The sequence below is a fragment of the Gavia stellata genome, chromosome 11 (assembly GCF_030936135.1).
Source record: "Gavia stellata isolate bGavSte3 chromosome 11, bGavSte3.hap2, whole genome shotgun sequence".
Classification (NCBI taxonomy): domain Eukaryota; kingdom Metazoa; phylum Chordata; class Aves; order Gaviiformes; family Gaviidae; genus Gavia; species Gavia stellata.
Window position 1 is genome coordinate 29238692 of NC_082604.1, and position 21697 is coordinate 29260388.

The window sequence follows — 21697 nt, forward strand, 5'->3', positions numbered from 1 at the left end:
CTCATCTCCAGGCACAACTGTTCTGCTTCTCAAATGAAACAGAGTCATTCTGGGATTTACCAGGCCACTCATGTGGTCCCACTGATTTTGGTTCCTTCTGACATTGTGGAAGGAGAGAGTTGTCTCCCAAATGTCTTCACCCAGGCCCCCCTTTGCTGAGTCTGAGCCTTCTTGCAGTGTTTTGGTAAATGCCTGTTAATTGCATAGGCAACAGTCTGCTCTCTAGCATGAGTGTATAACTGCAGCAGCTACGTTTTGGATGCGTATTTGCAGTCTTGCTATTCCAGATCAAGTGAGAGAGAAGTCTGAACCATGCTCTGTGACTTGAGATGGTATTTTATCATAGAGCAGCATGATGTCTTTGTCCTGCTAATGGTGCCAAGGCTGGATAATGATCCATTAGCACAAAGTCCAGTAATCTGTGAACAGCTATTGAAGTGATGAGTTCTGCAAAGTGATAATCATCTAAAGTAGAAGACATAATTAGCAGGAATCCTAGACCAGAAAGATGCTATGGCTTCATTTATTTGTCTTTCATTCATGACCAGACAAGATTAATTATTTTTCCCTGACAGAATCCTTCAGGTTGAAGAGGCAAATGGGAAGCCCTAAGCAAGACACTTCAGTGGCAGTTACTTTCACTCTGGGTATATGGAGGGAGCTGAAGTCCCCACCGGACAGTGATAGAGGTGACAGTTCCCAACAGCACAACGTAAGGAGACGTGCACATCCCCAGGAATTAGCATGTTGCTCCTGGCACTTGAGAGAAGTTGGTTTCCTATGGGACTGTGCTGATACAGGAAAAAAAGGTTGATGAGCTTTTTAAGGATTTGCTTTTTGTCAGTGAGCTTTCTGATCCCATAGGACCTGACAAAGGGCAGTGGGATGGGTGGGGGTGAGCAGGCTGGGTGCTCGCCACCATTCCTGATGGCAGCCTTGAGGTTAAGATTGACTCATCCTCCTTGCCTCTCTCAGAGAGACCAGGTAGGACTGAGCAGTGAACTTTGGGCTTTGCATGACTAAGCAAATGCTAAACAACTAAATTGGGACTTACCTGTGTCTGAGACCATATTTTCTCCAGGAGACATAAGGAAATTGTATTTGTTTAAAACTTTTTTACACCACCAGGAAATTAGGAAAGAGAATCTAATGTGAACTCTACGTGGGAAGGGTACTTTCTGTTAGCAGGGAAGGTACTGTGATCCAACCCCTTGTGACTTGCTGACATTTCAGTGTTTAGGTTGTGTGTGTCCGGCTCTAGTGTCTATTAATTCTAATTTATGCAGTGTTTTCATGATTTTTTTGGTAGTTATTACTATTATAGTTTCATATTTTGACATTGAGAGCATGGCTCTTCAGGGAGCAAGAACACAGAGCTGTTGATTAGCTTATTTTTCTACATTTATGGATGCTAATATTCTGTAATTGTTAAACAGAAAGAAGCTGTGACTTGTTTAGCAAATAGCTGATTTTGTCTCAGCAGTTCTAAACGTAGCTGCTCATACTTACCTTATTAGAGTCAGTTACTTATGCCAATTATCTTTTCTTCTTAAGTTCTCTCAGAAATGCAAACCTTTTTGTTTAAATTGCATTTCCATAATTGTAATTAATTCTCTCTCTTAGTTTCTAATTTTATCTTCTGGCTTCTTCACCTCTTTCCAGACCTGTGTCAATAGGGACTTGACTGCTATGGGTAGGACATCATGTTAATTCAGTCTTGCTCGTATTATCTAAACTGCACTCTTTCGTTCAGAGCAATGGACTGATTCAGTCGTATCAGGCTTGTCTGGAAGGTCACATTACAGTGGCACAGTTATTATCTGTAATTGAACCTGTAATCTTGAAGAACTGTTGCACCTCAGGTGCCAGATAAAAATATCCCACTGCATCCGTTGGTGTTCATAAAATGCATAGGAACATCTTTCTCTGTAGAGACTTCAGGACTGGAAGCATCCACAGAGGCAAGCAATATGAACTTTGCTGCTCAGCTGTATTCATCTCTGGTGTTTCCTTCATACGCTTCTGGGTCCTGCATTGCTTTAAGAACCTGAATAGATGGTATTCCATTTGTTCACCTCCAGCTGAGGTGTTTAAATGCAAGAAACTTTTGTGGACTGCATAAGTGAGAATGCTGAAGCTCTGTGTTTATTGGGAGTAGTTTAAACATCTTGTTTTGTGTTAAAAAAAAAAAACAAAACAAAACACCACAAAAAACCCACAACAAACAAACCCCCAAACAAACAAAAAAACCAACTAAAAGGGGGAAAAAACTCAACAACTTAGAGCAGAAACACCCAAATGAGACCGCAGCACTGCAGGTATAACCTGTTGGAGTACACGGTGCCTCTGCGTGAATGTCAAAGAACCTCACTTGGAAGACAGGCAGTGAATGCTTCTGCTCCAATGTGGGAGACCATCAGCTGCAAGCGAGGAGGTGGTGGAGGACAAAGCATATTAGGCCCAGCCTAATGCAGTTCTGGTCAGCAGGATTTGAGCAAGGGGAGGTCAGGAACAGGCAGAGAAAAGGACTACGGAAATGGAGCTGAGATGAGTCTGGTTTGTTTAGCTTGGAAAAATCAAAGATTGAGAGGGGATGTGACTGCTGACTATAAACGCATTGCGAAGGGAAAGCTCAGGGAAGAAAAGGCTTATTTGAACTGATGGGGAAAGTTGGCACAAAAGCAAATTGAAAATTGTTGACGAGTATATAAATAGACGCAGGAAAAACTAATGTACTTTGAGGTGGAGATTGGCAAGTTTTGGAAAAATTGTTAGAGCATTCTATCTGTGCTCTTGCTCTGAAGTGGTAAATGTAATTAGTAGCAAGCAATATATTGACTAATGAGAATATAAGGCTGGAGAACTATATAAGTGGTCCCAATTTAATTCTTGTGTACAGTGAATAGCAAATACAAACAGCAGTGTTTCTATTCCATTCTGGAAAATGCTGCTGTACACAGATTAGGCCACTCTCTACCACATTTTAATGATGCTTTGAGACACTTGCATGTTGTTAGGCAAGAAAAAGTATTGATACACCACTGTGTACCTTTCCACAGGGCTTTAATGGGTTGTCTTTGAGAAATGACTGAACATTCATACGTGTAATGATGAAGTACTATACGCATCAAAATTGCCTGAGGATTTCTCGTAATTTTATAATTTTATTAGGAAAAGCTGCTAATAGCTACATTTGCAGGTTATTAAAATTCTTATCTGTTTATGTCTGAAATTTTTGGTTACAGAAGTGGATGTTGCTGCTGTGTCTTGTACTCTAGGGAGTCTTATCTGCCTAGAAGCAAAAATGTCAGTTTTCTTCAGTAACAGTGAGATACAGCACTGTGTGTGCACACAGAGAATAGCAAACTGAAGACAGATCTGGGTTTAAGCTATTTTAGCAGTTTCTGTAGAATAGAGCAGATAAGCAATTATAATGTTCGGAATAGCCTTGAGGACTTGATGAACCCACTTTCTTTTCCTTCCTGTTGCAGACAGTGCCAAAATACAAGTACATCATGCCTCTAGGCTTGGAAGAAGATTTTTTTTTTTTAATTTTCTCAGGGTTTTCAAGCTGTAGATGTGGATCATATTTTGTTTGCTGGCAGTAACAATGTAGGAATGGCTGTGTTGTCAACATCCATCTACTTTGCTAGCAGATGTTTGGGGCTAAAAGTATAAAGGGGAAAAAAACCCATTGTGTACGTAATAACACTTTCCTGTGGCACACATTCCTGGTGCCTGCCGGTCAGCAATGTAAGTACTTCCCCAGTCAGAAGCTGCATCTAGATAATTGCATTTATTAACTTTACATCTGAGAAGTTGTAGGTTTTTTCCCTAAAGTTTTTTGGAATTCACTTATGCTTGTGACCATCTGTGGGAATTAAGTCCAAAATTTATATTGGTTGGTGTAAACCTTCTGCTTGAAGGGCAACAGTAATTTCATGCAACCTTGCTCCATTTGGACGGTAATGGAGGGAGCAGGTTTGGTTGCTCGACTGCTTCACCTTTGAAAGACCATTGACTGGATGTACGGAACAGAGTTGCTCGATTACTTCACCTTTGAAAGACCACTGACTGGATGTACTGAACCGAGGACCAAGCCTGTAAGGTAGATAGGCGCCTAAGTCATGTTAGGCATTTTAGTAGCTTTGAATGTCTCCCTTCTAACGCCTTACTGAGGAAATGGGTGGGGAACGTTGTGGTGATAACACTTTCTTCTGCCCCTGGGAAAGGGAAAGCGGGAAGAATGGGAACTTCATTCGAGACTTCAATATTGAGGTCCTGAGCCACTGCAGCACAGCTGTGGCACAGTGCTGCCATGGGTATCAGTACTACCACTTACTTCAAATGGCGCTTTGAGATAGGCCACTCAAACATTTGTCTCGTGCTGCCAATAAGCAAACAATATTTTTCAGTACTTACTTTGCCATCTAACAACGTGCGGTGAGCTGTCTGTCCCATCTGCCAGCAATCTTGCAGGGGCGATTGCTGACTGCTGATCTGGATTCCTGCGTGTGCTCTTAGTGTCTTGTTTCAGGAATTTCCAGCTCATCCTTCAAAAAGTTCTTCCAAATTGCCTGCTTATATACATCCCAAGTTGAGGGGGGGAGAGAGAGAGGCTTAGTCCAAGGCAATTGCTTATTTTGAGAGATCATCTCAAAGATTTCCCAAATGTAATGGATGCAATTGTGCACCACCTTTATTAGATGAACACCTACTGCAGTTACACAACCAGTTTTGGACAGCTTCACAAGAGATTGCTTATGGCAGGTGTTATTGCAGTGTTTTTCCATTCATTTCAGTCTGAGAAGCTGAGCTTTTGTGTTCTTGTAGGATTTTTTTTTTTGCTTCAGTGATCTTGAACTTTTGTGCCCTATGAATGGGAACATAAAATGCATTATGTTTTACTTTATACAGTAAAATGGTCTGTTTTGGTTATTAGAGCACAAGAGTTTTGGGGAACAATATTAAATCTTCGCCAAATTGCCGCTATACGTTAGGCTTGATGTTTGCTGATGGGCAATGCTTTATAATTAGCTCTGCTGAAGACTCGTGCAAGCCCTACGCTTGAGGCTATGGCGCTAAAGATGCCAGATGTAGACTGCAGAATTCAGGCTTGTATTTTAATAGTCAGCTTCAATTTAAGTTCTATAATGATGCTTGGGAAAGCAGGACAAGTTAATAGTGCAGTAATTTCTATTTTGGTTTATATTCTGATTTATGTAGTGAAATATCTACAATTCATTCCTTGAGATGACTAGACATAACTGAAAATGTATATGCAAGAAGGGCATTAAAGATTTTATTAAAGTTCACACAGATTAAAAAAGTGCCCAAAATGCCTGGGGAAACTGCCTCTTGGTGCTTTCTGAATGTGTAACTACCTTTAAGAACCCTGTGTCTGTCACTTTGATGCATCCTTTGATGAAAGGAGGAGTTTCTTGTGTGGGATCTGTCTTGAGCTGGTGTATCGGGTGATTGAGTTCTAATGCCAAGTGTTTTTCCCCTTCCATCTTTGTATATTTGTCAGCTTTCCAAAGAACCGTGTCTTCGTCAGTGACAAATGAGTAGAGTTGATAAAAGCTTTAATCTGATAAAAATGACAAGCTTTTCATGCAGCTAATATAAAATTTTTTTCATTGCTAGCTGACTTCTCACAAGGAGGTTGTATTACAGTTTAGGTCTGAGATTAAATTGGGATGATGACTATGAAGATGTTATCTTCTTATTTCATTATCTATTTACTGTAAGAGGTAGAAGTTCTCTAATCAGCTTTTCTTGCTCTTTAGCAGAATTAGTCTTTACTGGTTTCCAGCTATTTTGACAGTGAAAAAGGAAAAACTGATGAGCCAGAAAATTAATATTCTTCTGATGCTGTAATTTCAAAACTATGAGTTAAATCATATTCTCATTTATTGGAAAATGAATATTTTGCAGTAGAACTTGCACTGTCATGTCTCTGTCCAGTCATCTAAGCCTTGTGAGGTATGGTTTTTGCTGTTCAAAAATTGGGTTTCCATTTTTGAGAATTTGGCAAAGGCTGACGCTTTTGGTAATAATAAATTTTCTTTTAATTGTGAATGGGGATGCAGCAGCTGCCTGGTGCCACGGGCGGGTTCAGGTGCTGCCAGGCTGTGGGGAGGGAAGGCCATCTCCCATGTCTCAGGGCGTGGGCAGGGCTGCACCGCAGCTGGTTCTCCAGCAGATAACTTGGACCACGGCCACGCAGCCCTGCCAAGCGCGGGGCTGTCGGCTCTCCAAGGGGGCCTCTGCATGAGCTCGTGTGGGTACAGCCCTGCATGGCCTCTTCGCATCCCGCCCAACCTATAGCAGTAAGCAGGAGGCAGGATTTTTACCCTGGAATTACTGGTTCAGGTTTACATGGCATACATGTATCTTCCGTGCTTCTCAAGGGAGTTTTTAGCTGGTTTTGTAGCCCAACAGACTTGAGCTGCCTGGGGAGGAGAGGCCTGAGCACAGCGATTCCCACAGCTGACTGTCTGTCCTGTTGGTCATCCATTTTGCTGTGGGAATATCTGCTGGCTATCCCGTGGGCTATTCCCTCGCACAGGTGAGCTGGGAGTGCCTCGGTGGCATGTTTAATGTAGCTCTTCTTCCAGGGAGCTAAAAATGCTGGCGTTGGTTTGGCAACTATACCTCAAGACAAGCCAGCACCATTTCATCCCTCTGGCATTGCATTTGGCACAAAACAGGCCACATTTCCCTCATGTCAGCCAGAAGCTGTGGGCTGAACTACAGCGTATTTTAAATGAAAACATATCTGTAACTATGTGCATAGAAGAGAAGAATTACAGTTTGCAGATATTACAAGAAAGTGTCAAATCCCTGTCATTTCATTAAAAAAGGGGATTTGAACCTGTCTGCGGTACCTGGCGGTACTCGTTGTCTTATCTCAAAATAATTCTAGTAGTTTAATGACAGAACTTGTTTTGAACAGCAAATTAAGAAGACTGGAAAATAACGTTAGCCTGGGGGAGATGGATTTTGAGTGAATGAACATCTTTTTAATAAAATTTAGTACTTCTGTAGCTGAGATTGTCAAAAGCTATCGGTGAGATGAGGCTTGGAGGATGGTTCACATGTTTCTTGAAACCACCTTAAAAAGTTGAAAAAACCAGACTTTTAAGCATGCAAGGCATTGGCAAAGGTCTCCCAAGGAAGAGCTTATGGGGCAGAAAGCGTAAGTAGGAAAAACGGACATACAAGTGAGTCTGGTACCTTTCCTGCCAAACCTTATCTTGGGATTGTGCAATACCCATGAAACAGTTGTGGCTGTTGAAAATATGTATTGTTGTCTTATGGTGATCATTGACGTTAATCAAATACAGGTAACAGAATAACAATTTTATGTTTGGAAAGCTTGCTTGTCACCATCAACTCTTGAGGCTTTGTTAAACTTTCTGTGCTGTGGCTCCACAGAGCACTCCCAGCCGGAGCGTTGTCATCCCTCTGGGAACAGGGGACATATGTGAAAGCAAAGCAAACTGGAAAGATGTGAGGGTTACTCGGCCACTGCTTAAATAAGATGTAGGTGCAGTGTCAGATGGTATAAAGTGAACTAATTGCCTTTTGACTTTTCCCTTTGCAGACAGTCAAACTCTAATGTATAGTGCCTGCAAGGCCTCTCCAGTTTTGGATTTGACTCTGACTGACAGGGCTAGGGATTGGATGCAAAACTGGGCTTGTCAGTGAAGAGTTGTCACGGAGATTTTTTTTCTTGGAAGTTGAATAAACTGACAAGTATTTTCATACCATTCGGCATATGTCTTTTGAATTACATAAAGTCTTCATTTGTTTGCTGTAATGTTCTTGCTAATCCATATAACATGCTCTAATTTCTAAAGCCATATAGCATTTAAGCACTTCTGTTTTTAAAATGAACTTTATTTTGAAGACAGAAAAATAAGGAATGTATTAATGATTGGCAAGGTTTCTTACAGAGCAGCTGTGGTGTTAAAGATGCTTGTGTATAGCTCCTCTCATAATTAATAGAATGATAGGAGTGTGGAGTAATTTGCACTTAACACATTATCAAGTGCAGTCTGATATATCAATAATTAAACTATAGAGTGGTGACAGTTTATTTTTTTGTTGTTGAATTGCAACTATAACACATCAATTCATTTGAATGTAAATGTATTGATAACTATCTAGAGGCTTCAGAGTGATGAAGCCTCATCCATTAATCTTGCGAACCAAGGTGTGAACCAGTGGTGGGGTAATGATGTAGCTGTTCCACTTCCCTTGTAATAACTGAGAATGAGTGACACTTCTCTCTGCAGAGCATGACTTCTGCCATGTCCTGCCATCCTCAGCTGAAAGTGTGATTAGAAGCACAAACTTGAGTGCAGCCAAGAGCAATCCTACAGTGGCTTTGGGGCGTTGTTTCATTTTATAGGTTGCTAGGTATAGTCAACGTATATCTTGCAGTGTGCTGTGATCTATTGTGACATGTGGTGACTGTGGGAAGTCTTACTGTTTGTGTTAGCAACAGCTAAGAAATAACGATTTCTCAGTAAGTAAAACATGGGTCAATTCCACTTGTATCTTGTCTTCCATCTCACTCAAGTTCTACAAGCATGTGGAATTATGGGGGTGGGGGGGTTGGTGCTTTTTTCCTCCTTCCAGTCACACTCTCTATCGTGTAACTTTTTCCTAGCTTGTGCTAGACGAATTCTGTCCTCTTTTATTGCTGTCACAATCTTTGAGAATACAGCTGAGGATTCCTTTGGTGTGGTGATATAAATGTCACTGTGTAAAAGCCAGCTGAATAGCGAAACAATCAGAAAATGCAATAAATCAAAGATGTGAAGCATTATATACGGAGCCTACTTTATTCTTGCCATGCTTTCCAGCACTGTGTCCCCTTGGGCTCTGTCATAAGTAAGTGCAATTTATGCAAGTCTGAATGTTTCTGCCCATTGTTCCACACTGACTATAAACCTACTGATTTCAGAAGCACTGAGTTGGCTTAAACAAGCACAGTATTTAGCCAGTAGCATGGTAATTTTTTTATAGCTACTGGGAGAGTTAGGGCTCAGCATCTCGCAGAAGGCTACTTGTTCTTACGAAATCAAATGCTCAGTGATGCGCAGACTAAACCTTTTGCATGCTTTGTGCTCTAACTGGCCTGATTCTGCAGAATGGCTGTTCCCCTTCAAGTTAGTGACAGAGACAGGAGGAGGAGGCACAAAACCTAGGGAAAAGGAGCGCGGTCCACAGAGGTTCTCTCCTTCCGCCTCGCAGAATCCCGTGGCTGCAGACGCTGGGAGTTACTTTGGAGTGAGGGTGGGTTTTTTCTCTTCTGCATTCAGCCTGCGTCACTCTCCCAGTCTTTAACTGAAGTATGGTAATCGGTTCCTGACCGGCCTCCCTAGGTGCCAGCAGGATTTCCTTGCGCTTGCCTGTCGAGCTCTTCTTCCCAGGCGTTACTCACGCTTAACGCCTGGAGCGTCTTAATCGCTGTGCTATGCATGCACGTCTCATACCAAAAGTAGTCGCTGCTCCTGCATTCCCGCAGCAGCAGCAGCACAGAGCAGATGCTTCCAGCTTCCCTCTCAGGCTGTGCTTTTCGGTTTTGAAGAAAGTTGCCTAGTATTGTCTGTGGATTTGTGCTTCCCTGTCTTTATGTTATGGAGCACGAAGATTTCATTGTTCCTCGTAAAGAGCAGTGCTGGCAATGTTCTCCTGTACCTCTAAGGATTGCTCTCCAAATGTTTTAGCTCTGGAGACATGAAGATTAAATTGAGGCTTTCCTGCAGTGAGAATTTCGGTTCTGCTTGCCAATAATGCATGAGTTACAAATTTAATGGCAGACCTTGAAGTATATAAAAATTTAAGTCCAGAAAAAGGTAAGGATGTTTGAGTTTGGAATTACTGTAGGAAGAGCTCATAACATTTCTGGAAGTGCTTATAGAAAAATCAGGTAACTTTTTCCTTATGATTGGTAAGTTACATATAATATTTATGTAAACACTATTAGTATGAAAAATGTATATATATTCCTGAATATTTAAGAGGAAAACTTGGTATTTTTGTACTGATTTGAAAGTACATTTCTCCGTGAAAACATGTGGATTGTAAGTGAGATACTGCTTCTATGATATGGACAAACTGCACTTGCGTATTATCTTAAATTATTACAAATGTATTTGCCTTTAAAAAAAAAACATTCCTGACCTTTTCATCTATTGGTCATTTGAATGTGGCATAGCTTTCTATGGGTAAGAGTTTCTGGGGGTTTTTTTTCCGGTAGCACTTATAAATAGTATAACACATATGCAAACTATGTGTAAAATTCTGATTAAACAGCATTGGATGTGTCTTTTTGAGAATTGTAGGAGGATGATACAAAAAAGGAAGACTTTCTTCAGTAACTTGTAGTTTATAATGTCTGATTTTGTTCAATTTAAGTCAGTGCTGGATGGAAAGTAGTAATTTGTTTAAGCCTCTAAGTGGATATAGAGTAAATGCTGTGGAGGAAGGAGAAATCATGGTAAATAGTTTATTTTTGTATTTTGCTCATCCTTAATGATGTTTGCTTATGTGCTGTTCAAGAAAAAACTTACAAAATACATTTAGCAAAGAGCTGGCATGTCAAAATTGGGTAGTTCAGAAGACATTTTCTAACAAGATTATAATTTAAAAACAAACAAACTAATCTAAAATAAAGCCACCAAAAGTCATGGATTGTACTTTGAAACATAATTTTGCCCACTATGAAGCATGTTAAAAAAAATTTAAGGGCAGTGTTGAGGGTTGATAGATACTGATTTTTCTCTTTGTATTTAGCATAGATGATTTTATTTGATAAATATTTTTTAACTAGGGAAAGTTACTGGAAATAGACACAGTTATTGTATAAGAAATTGAGACTATTTCAAGAAAAAGTCGGTTATTTGTATATCCTCTCAGGGAAGGGCATCCTGTGTTGGAGTTGGTATGCTACAGTTCCAAATGCTGTATTTTTGGTTTGGAGGTTTTGGTTACACAAAACTCTATGTTAAGCTTTGCATATGGTTAGGTAAAGGAGATGAGGTGTTACTCCATCTGCTTTCTGAGACACAGAAGGTAATGGATATGTCCCCATTTAATAATTTACAAGAGCTAGCTTATTTGAAGGAGGTTTTTGGAACAGTCCTGGAAGAAAAGCATCAGGTTTAATTTTTGAAACTCGTGTAAATGTGTGTGTATGTGTAGACAAACACATTTCATACTGAAGTACTTGGTTGATGGTGAAATTCTGTTTGAGGTCATTTTGCAGTCCCTTTTCCTTAGCCAGTTAGAGTAGCAACTGCCAAATTTCTATTAATCTTTCAGTTAGTAGCACTACCATTTCTCTGTCTGGTGGAGGCAGTTAAAGGATGCAGAAGCAGTGAGTACAAGGCAGTGTCCCTTGCATTCAGGTTTGGCTGCTTCGGTGGCATTGCAGCAGTGCTTGTGGGGTCACGGCTGGGTTCCTGGGGTGCCCCCCGCACGCAGGAGGGCTGACACGGCATTGCGCAAGTGCAGGCTTTGGGTGTCGTGTTTTGTAGGCATGAATATATTCGCGTGCTTGGATGGTGGAAGAAGGCTGAGTGCCTGATCTCCCCCTTACTCAGGCTGGTGATTACTTAGGCCTGCCAGCACTGATAACAGCAGGATCACACCCCTCGCACAATTTATGCGCATGAGAGCACTTGTATGGTAGTGCCAGGATAAAGGGATAACTGAACAGGCAGGTACCGTGTGTACTGTCGCTGGCCAACCATCTAATGTGGCTCCGCAATGAGCGCCTGTAGGAAGCAGCAGCTCCGCGTCTGCCAGCAGTTTGGCTGTAAGTTCGTACGCGACTGCTAACCGCTGTGAATGGGACACGCGCTTGCGCTCAGAGAAGTATCAGCCATGGGACGTTAGCGGGCATGGCACGGGAGGAGTGGTACAGGCTTCCCTGGGTTAGGGGTCTGGGTCTTTGGCTGACGGGTGGTGGTACTTCGTAGTTACCTTGTTGTTACTGCTGTAGCAGAACACTGGGGTTGCAGTCAGTACAGCTAAGCAGAGAAACAGCGGTGAAGTACACCACGTTTCAATCACAGCGATGATCGTGGCAGCCTTTAAGGTCATTGTTAGTGCTTCTTTGGGACTCTTGTATCTTTACATCTATCCAAGCACCGTTAAAACAAGTATTAAGTATAGACTCTAGCATAGCAAGTGATATATAAAGGAATTCGCTCAGAACGGTGTACTGTTCTGAGTGGCTATTGAAGGCATCAACCTCCTGCTGTTGAAGAACTTGGTCTTCCACAGGTTTAATTCCAATAATAGCTTAAACCTATCACAGCATTACATGCACTGGCAATAAATTAGTATATGCACATGGCAGCTCTGAAAGGTTTAAAGCCTCTGGGTTGTTTGGTATGTTCTGAGGATGTTACCCTGCCCGAAGTGAAACGCCTCACCTGCCAGCCTGAAAGGAGTGTGGCTGCGGTGCGGCAGTCCTGGTCCCTTCTGTGGCACCAGGCAGGTTTCAGAGGATGCTGGAGCTGGGTGCTGAATGCTGATGGCTCCATGAGAGGTATCTAATTGGCTTCTGCAGAGCCAAGGGTGCGGTAGACCAGTTAGTAACTAGGTTTTATATGCCTGTTAACTACTTTGTAGTCCTTTTTTTGTGTGTGCTTATGAATTCAATATACTCTTGTTTTGATAAATCTACGGAACACCATCATCATATGAAACTGAAACGGCTCTGGAAGTTTGCTGAAGAACTGTGCCTTTGTGAAACTACGTGGCATAAACTTAAAACTGTCAAAGTAACTCTTTCACTGCTTTGAAGACTAAAATGGCCAGGTGCTATATTGGGATCAATGTTAATGGTGTCACTGTTGTGGCATGCAGTAGTTTAGTGAAACCACGGATTGGTGAACGGAACTTGCTGAAAGGAAAGTTCACTGCTTTTTCCAGCACTGAGATTACCTGCAAGAGGAAATGTGTGTGCTTATTTTTCCCCTTTACCATACATTTTGAAGTAGTTGCTTAAGAAGCTCCTGTCTTAGAGGACAGCCTGTTAGTATGCAGGCAGCATTTTCTGCTGGCGTGTGTGCTTCTTGGATGACTGAAATTTAAAGTTATGGGAAACCATAAGCTGCCTTTTTTTTTAATACAAGTGACAGGAAACCCAGCTGTAGGCGAGGAAGTTTGTGCCTATTCTAGGTCAGGTTATTGGTACCCTCAGCAGTATAACAGATAACTGATTTGGAGACATTTTCACATGTTACCAATAGAAACATTGATCAGCATGAAACTCAAATGCAGAAAACATCATTATTTTTGGTAATAAAATTACTTTGGTGTTTGAGACTGTCAATTCATTGTTTGTCCACAGATGACTCGCTGTTGGTGACTTGCACTGAGGTAATTTGAGAATAGAATAGATAAACATGTTTCTTTAGCAAAATGACTGTTTCTGAGGAGTGTGAATAAATTAGTTCGTATCATCAGTTGCACTGTAGTCTTCATTCATTACTTTTAAAGGTTAATTAACTCCACCTTCAGATCCACTCTGTTTTTTCCTCTCCTACTCTCTAATTGAGCCCCAGAGGTGGATTTATTTGGCAGCCTGAAAGGGAAACAATGCTCCCTCCAGCCCAGTTGCTGACACAGCCCAGCATGATGAGTGTGCTCCAGATCCTGGGGACTGGATCCCTCTTCCACCCACTTCATCCTGCAGCTGCTCGTATGCCCTGTGATTTATTCCCCTCACCAGGCTGTGATGCTGTACAGGTGCCAAGATTGCTGTGACATATTGCTATTTGCTGATAAATTTCCAGACATTAGAATGCACTGTTTGCGCTGGAGCTGGGACAGCTTCTCCTCTGCATGTCTCCTATGCGGGAGACAGTAGCAAGCTTTATGGCGGGTGTTCTGGTGAGGTTTTTCTATTTTTGTTTTGTTGAAGTTAAGGGGAGGATAAGATATAAAGGAATGGCATTTTGGGGGGGGGGGGGGGCGGGGGGGCAGCAGCAGCAGTGACAGGATCTGACCCAGCTCAGTATGTTGTGGTGGGAATTGTATTTCATTCAAGTCCTGGGTAGTACGTAAAGGATCAAGGAACAGGGATGAAATTTAATGCTGTACAACGAGGCAGGCTTAGAACAAGACATGCTTGGTTCTCGAGCGTGTGATCCTTCTTTATGTACTTACTGATTTTTTAGAGGGCAGACATGGGATTCTGGAAGAGAAAGAGCTTGTGGCTTACTGTTTTCCACTGTGACCTCTGCATCCAGAGGTGTGGCTCCTGGGATGCCTTTCAGGCTGTTCTTCATCGGTTGCTGTGAGGCCTCAAAGGAGGAGCTCCTGTCCTAGTCCTGCTGAGGAGCATGCACCGGTGACTCACTGAGCTCCTCTGAGTGAGTTGTTGCCATCCTTTCGGAAACCTGAGCAAAAGCTTGCTTAGCTAAGGGGAGACCCCAGGGTTTCCTTTGGAGACATGGCCACAGACCCACAAAACGATGTCTCGTACTCCTTGCGAATGGTTGTGGCAGCATACGGTTATGCCCTTTGCTTGTCCTGAAACCTGCTCCTGGGGCTGTCACAGCACCACGTACAGACCTGTCCGCTCATCCTCCTTGTTGGCAGGTATAGTGGAAACTATCCTCCTCCATTTCTTCCTGTCTGCTGCTTCTTCCACATGCTCTGTAGTGTTGTAATCAATCAACTGTGGTGCCCTCCCTGCTGAGGGATCCTCACGCAATAATGAGGATTAGGATGTGCAAACTTGTTAACTGTGTTTGCTTAATAAATCTGTGTTCCTTGTTCACTCTATTGATGTGACAATGTGTGTTGGCAGTTGGCCATGTCTGTGGTTAAATGATTGTGCTTTTCAGTGTTGATAAAGAAATAATTCCATAGTCTTAATGGAAAACTTACAGTCCTCAGTCATGCTGGGTTGCAGTGGCACCAGAGCTCTCAAAATGAGCAGCTGTGATGCAGTTTGTTTCTGAAGGAAGATGAAGAGATCTCGGAGATACCCATTGTATTTCAGGACCCAGTAGCAATAACATTCCCCTGTAAGCTGTCACACAGTCGGTCTCTTGGCTCTGCGTTGGCAAGCAGCGGCCTTTCGAAGGTGCTTCTTTATGGATGAGACTTGCTTCTTTATGGATGAGACTTAGAGCTGGGATCCCGAAGCCTTGTGACTGATGAGGACCTCAGGATGCTTCAGCAGTGTAAGTGTCCAGCAGGACTGCAGAGAAGTTGCACTTGCTGAATGATCTGTTCATCAGCTGCTTCCCAAAGTGGTGCTTGAATGAAACCTGGGCTAATTTCTTGAAGATAACAATTAGAAGTCCACTGAGCTACCAGAAGGAAGGTATCCTTGAGCAGAGGTGGAAAACATGCATTATTCATTGTATCTGGGGGTTGCTCTCTCAGATTTCAGTTGCTATGCTGAAGTGTAGGTCTCAAAAAGGGGATCATACGCCCTGTAAATAAGGCACTGTCCTAGCAAGTAGTTTTCTGCTTTGCACAGTACTCTGTAAAAGATAGAATCATAGAATCGTTTAGGTTAGAAAAGACCTTTAAGATCACGAAGTCCAACCGTTAACCTGACACTGCCAAGTCCACCACTAAACCATGTCCCTAAGCGCCTAGTCTCACTGTAGGAACAAAACTTATGATTAAGGATCATTAAAACTCTTTTGGGATTATATTGTAGTGCTAGGTCTTTGTTTGGATGCTTCTGGATCCTTTCTGTTCTCCAAGTGCAAAAGAGGAGGGGGCGTCAGTCTGAGAAAGGACTCTGGGTGCTCCCATGGCAAGAATAACTATTGTCAAGGATCAGCTGTGGGGAAGGCATATAGCAAAAACTTTTCACTTGTTATATGAAAATAAGATTAGTTAAATTGATCACCCTAGAACATTAACCCAGCAATTTCAATATTGTAGGCTGAAACAGCAGTTGCTATGAAATATATATTACTCATGAACATAACTTGTGGGAGTTACTGCTTCCAAGTTTGTGTTTTGGGAAAAGAAAAAAAGACAACCCCAGCCAGTTCCCAGACCTACAAAGAGTTAAAACTATGCTGATAGATTCCCTTCCCCCCCTTCTGGGTAGTATGTTTTTGGTTTTGTTTGCATATTATTTAGTGAATTTACAGGCATGAGTTGTTTTTCAGATTTAATGATTTGCATTGATGGTAGGCCATTCACAGTTGTTCTGAGTAGCCACAGTTTGTGTCTTGCTGGTTACTCTGCTTGTTCTGATTCTCTGCCTTCTTGAGGGCTGAAATGAAATACCTGCGCTGTTTTCAGCTGGGCCTTGCAAGGACTAGCACCAGCCTTTGGGGTGTCTGGTTGTGCGCGACTTCCTTGAGGATTTCTTGAGATTTGCAGAAGTGTGAGAGATTGTCCATCTCATGTCCGTGGACTTCAGAGAGATTATGATTAAATCCACTGTAAGAAGCTTAACGTAAAATTCGCGAGGGATTCGAAGGGTTGCTGCAAAGCAAATTAAAATCTGGCATAAAATATGAGATGTGGCTATTAAAAATGATCGATTCCCCCCAGACCTGCCTCTGCAGTCTCTGCTCTCCTGGGCTTTTTGGGCTGTTACATAACAAAACAGCAATCAACAATGTGATGATATTAGTGGTAAGCTGTGTGGTGTGCTGGATATTAGTGCTGTTCTATGGGATTTAGAGAAAATGTGCTCTCTGGGGGATGGGGGTAGGGAGTAAACGGCTTTTAATGGCATTAGTATAAAGGCAAAGTTAAGCATGCTCGTGATGAATAAATGACTGCAAAATGGGGTGATGAGAAGAAAGAGTTCGGACAACTGAGAATGTTTTTTGTGATTGCATCCAGAGTGTCTTCGCTGCTTGCATCGTGGTAGTTTAATTGTGTGCTGTTCTCTAGTTCGGGGGTCTGTGTGCTTTTTTCTTTGCGTGTTTTTCAGTCCCTGCTTCTGGGAATGTGTATCGATGCCAATAAAAAATGGACTCCAAGCTGGATCCAGATACGTAGTTCCAGTGATGGGAGCGTGCTGTGATTCCTCTGTCACCCACCAACCGCCTCCTTGGACAATGCCCTTAATAACATGCTTTAACTTTTGGTCAGCTCTGACGTGGTCAGGCAGTTGGACTAGATAATTGTTGTAGGTCCATTCCAACTGAAAATATTCTGTTACTTTTTATGTAACAGCCACACTCAGAGTTCAGTTTCTGTAATTTGGGGGGTTTTAAATCTGAGAACTTGAGAAAATTACTACGGTGACATTTGGGGGTTTGAATAAAGTAAGATAAACCATGTTTTCCATAGCATAAGAGCAGTTACCCCAGGGTGAGGTGTAGGATCCTGTTTGGTTCTTGGGATACTGGAACACAATGAATGACAGGAGATGTCTGCAGAAGTGCTGGCAATGCATGTGAGTGGAACAGCATGTGGTGGTGGTAGTGGGGGGGTCTTTTGTTTTTTTCCTCTCTGAAGAAAGAAGGGAACAATATACCTGCGAAGCATGCAGTAAAATCAAAAATACTGACTGTAGCGGAGAAAAGCTGATGTTGCAATTGAAGAAGTAACTTCTGCGTTTTATGGATTTCTTTTATCTCCTCAAGCTTAATGTTGGCTTAATGCAGCTTGCTGCATATAATTTAGAAACAGTTTATATCCTCTTTCATAATTATACTTCTCGTTGTTTGGTAATGCTCTTTATACCTTATTTAATCCTTTTGTTTTTTCAGATGGCTGTGACGTTAAGTCCATGAAATCAAGACATGAGACTAAACCTTTTTTTTTCAGTTGCAGTTTGAAATATTAATTTCTTAAAATATAGTAATGTAATGGGGGAAAAATAAGAAAGAACTGTTTTTGTGGACAGCAGTAAAAAATTAATTTTTTTTTTAAAGGCAATCTGTCTCACGACTTGAGTGGTATAATCTTTATACTCAGTTGTAGGACACACTTCCTAAAGCTATTAAATATATTCATATCCTATTGTATTTTTAAGGGCCTACTGCATTAACTTAGTAAGGGTTTGCTGTGGACACTTGAGCTGTTCGCATGTAGCGGTTGCACACACTGCCCTCTGCCAAAGTAGGTTTTACTGGCTGTTCCAAAATGGAATTAATAACTCATTATTTAATTGTACATTGTCCAGTGGCTTTCTCGTGCTGTCTCACGGACGTTGATGGAAATGTGGGTGAGATTCTGCTCAGGGTGAGCCAAGTGCTGCTGTGGCAACAGGCTGCCGTGAGTAAACTTAGGACAAGCATGGAAGTTATTTAGTTGAAACTTTGCATGTGTGTGTGTGACTTACTGCATGGGACCCACAGAGCAAAATCTATGGGGCCTTGAGCTTTTTTTTTTGTTGTTCAAATAGTTAACATCATCTCTTTGCAAGTAATGGTTCTTAGAAGGCAATGGTGGAAAAAAGAATGTTTTTAAAAGTGAAATCCCACTGAAACTGGTTAAAAAAAGTGAAATAAACCGCTGTTCACCCAAAACCTGTTCTCATCAAGATTTTGCTGTAGGCTTTTGGCAATGGAGAGTTTTGCCACTAATGGCTAGGGAATAGTATTATCTTGAATAATTAAAACTCAAAATAGAGCAGCAAAAAAATCTCAAACCTGCTGTTGATTATTTTCAGGGTTACATGGCTGAAATGAAGGGTTGGGGAAGCTCTTCAGGGCTGAGGGCATGGCAAGACTCGGAAGCCTTGGACTAACTTGGAAAATCTTGGTGCAGTGCTGGCTATCGCGCGTGCGCGATGGGGCAGCCGGTGCACACCGAGCATCGCAGCCAGTGTCCTTCAGGTGCCAGGGCTGCTCCTGCATGGTGCCTGCCTGTTGGCTCCAGTTGTGAAGTGACCAGCATATTTATTTGATCTTGGATGAACATGTTTTATGGGGAGGGGATGTTTTTTTCACTGCTGTGATGTGCCCGGTATATCAAAGTGCGTTTCTGTTTTAGTGAAAGTGCTGCCAGGGATAATGTTTTAATTCCCTAAATATTTTCCTTCTAGTATCAACTAAAGGGTATGGCATGCCTTAAAGGCTTTGTAGTAAAGCACAACAGTAGGCAGATGTGCATGTCATGACTATCACTGTTGAGAATTAAACCAAACTAATTGCAAACTATTGAAAAACAGGGCTCGTACAGGGGACCTGTGGACAGAGCTGTAGCTTTTTGCGAGAGATTCTCACAGGGCACAGTGCTAAGCTATACCCTTGTTATTAAAGACCTGATTGCGCATGGGGATAGATTAGAGCAGAGTTGGACGGAAGGTAGCGTTGGCTGATTTGGGGCGGATTAGAGTGCTTTTTGAACGTAAGGCCGCGTATGGTTAGTGGTCAGAGTTCCAGCTTAGTGTTCCAGGCAGCGGCTTGATTTAGTCAGCAGCGAGGAGCAGTGTTGTCAGGTAGAATAAATAGCATCTGCCTAACGTGCAAGATTTCAAGTTAACATCTGGACTTGCTCGGGGCTCGTATGGCTTTTCTCCTGGCCTCAGAGGTCTACCATGTGCTGGGGAGTGTGGCCACTTCAGAAAAAGTCCAGCTGGCACAGATGGGTTTGTATCTGGCTTACCATTCGATAGAGAGGCAGCTCCTTTGGAAAAGGAGATGTGTGTACTACGAAGAATGATTGTCATTGCTTGAACTAAAAAGTAAAAAACGCTTCTTGAATTTAGATCTGTTTTGCTTTAAATGGTTATTTTGGGAGGAAAAAATAGACTGGTATTTCAATATCATTAAGAATAAGTCAAGAATAAGCTTGTATAACTCTGGAAACAGAAGTGACTTTGTAGTTTTCAGAATTTTTTTCATTTGAAAGTAAAGCTTTAAATATACAATGCATAAGCATAATACTTTATTTGAATTTCCAGATTAACTTTCCTTTTTCTTGTAATACATAAACTACATTGTATTCTAGTTTAACTTAATTCATTTTCAGACTTTGGGCAAAAAAAGCACAGCTAGTCCTCATGTTAGAAAAATACCATGTAATGGAAACCACGTCTTGCTTTCTCAAATTTTAATATATGTCTGCATTGAGGAGCTGCTTCATTTACTCAGTATTTGTGGTTTATCTAGAGGATTAAATGTTTTTCTGGAACCGGTTTTCCTATTCCTTAGTGAAAGCATTCTTGAATTGCTCTTCTGGAGCTGTATTCTGAATTGCCTCTGTTCGATAACTTCACCTTATTCAGATGTTAATGTGCAGTGTCTATCTCTTGTGAATGTCTGGCTAGAGACTGAAATTAGCATATTAGGAATAGATTTGAAAAAGACTTTGTTTCTTTGTGTGCTTATGTTTTATAAATAGCTTAAGGGAGAGGATGGTGTATTTTGTAAATGGTTTGCACAGTTGAAATCCGATGGGCCTATGAATGGTGTAGCATTTCTATTACTGTAGTCCATTCTTTAAAGTGGATTCTTTCTGTTATTAACACCTACAGAGTAGGGGTGATGCAATGAACTCTCTTACACGTTTACTGCTGTTCTTTAAATGTTTGCACTCCGATGGTATTTTTTTGGAACTGGAAAAGTGCAAGAAGAAAAGATGGTGCTTACTTGGGCACTAGACTTATTGCAGATGGCATGTGAGAAATGGAGAATGTTGAGATATTTGGCAGGAACTGGATTTCTTCCACTCCTCTCTATTTGTGAAAAAAGTGTTTTAAAATCTATTCCATATAACTTTGATTCTGAAGTCTATCTGAAAATGTGTATGTGAAATGCATCTATAACAATTACAAATGTGATGTAGAAATGTTTAGGTGATTGAAACAGTGAAAAAGAAACTGGCTTGCCTTTTATGATACTTTTTTCCCCATCGTTTTGTTGGCTGTAATTATCTGAGTGTGGTCCATTTTCTGCTTTTCTCACGTTAAAGAAATGTAGTCCTCTTTCTTCTGCCTTTTACTAGCAGTCCTCAACAACATCTTAGTGAAACCAGTATTTTTCTGTGACAACTGAGCTGATGACAATAGGAAGAATTAGTTATTTTTGTAAGACTTTTATTAATAGCTGATAGGTGCAAAGAAGCAGATTTTCTGTGTTGAGTAGCTTGTTGCTAAACCTTTTCCTGAGCTAAAACCCTGTTGCAATCAATCACTCTAATAGTGAAATAAAAACCTGCATGCAGTTTGTATGCTAGGCTAATGTAGCAGTTCAAATTTGCGTATCCACACACACTGGTACAACCTTTTCTTATGGAGAGCTTGATTTCTGTGCTGGAGGACAATTCTTGTTTGTTAGTTACCAATCCAAGGCAAACCTGATCTAAACTCAGTTCCAAAGTGAAAGGCTCAGTCTGCCAATAGAAGGGGGGGGGGTGTGGGTGTGTGTATATATATGTAGTAAGTTTTAGAGACTTATTTTTGCGTCAGTTAATCTTTCTTCTTTAAGGTTCTGAGTTTTCCATCCCTCGTGTAAAGTTTTGTCTTCCTGGTACTTCATGCACCTTCAGACAGATACAAGTTAAAACTGCCACAGTCAGCGTGTGGATACTGTATAACATCTATTTCTGGCTTGATATATGTCACTTTTCTGGCTCATCTTAAAGCACTTCCAAACCCACCCATTCATTTGGTATGCATGATGATTGAGAGAAGGCCGTATATTTATGGACATAATAGAGGACAAATGTATTGCGCTTGTGCACAACTGTGATGCTTTCAGAAGAGTTTGGTTCTGTTCAG

At 41.5% G+C, this 21697-nt stretch overlaps 1 protein-coding gene across 2 annotated transcripts in view; it reads left to right on the forward strand.

Annotated features, from left to right (window-relative positions):
- PLCH1 (phospholipase C eta 1) overlaps positions 1-21697 on the forward strand; it is a 70618-nt gene that overhangs the window by 1909 nt on the left and 47012 nt on the right. Inside the window, exon 1 of one of the 2 annotated variants that reach the window (XM_059822588.1) lies at positions 19483-19564. The exons of the other annotated variant lie outside the window; for it this stretch is intronic. Coding sequence (XP_059678571.1) covers positions 19483-19564 — 82 coding nt within the window. Of the gene's footprint in view, positions 1-19482; positions 19565-21697 lie in introns of those variants that run through there. 2 annotated transcript variants of the gene reach the window in all.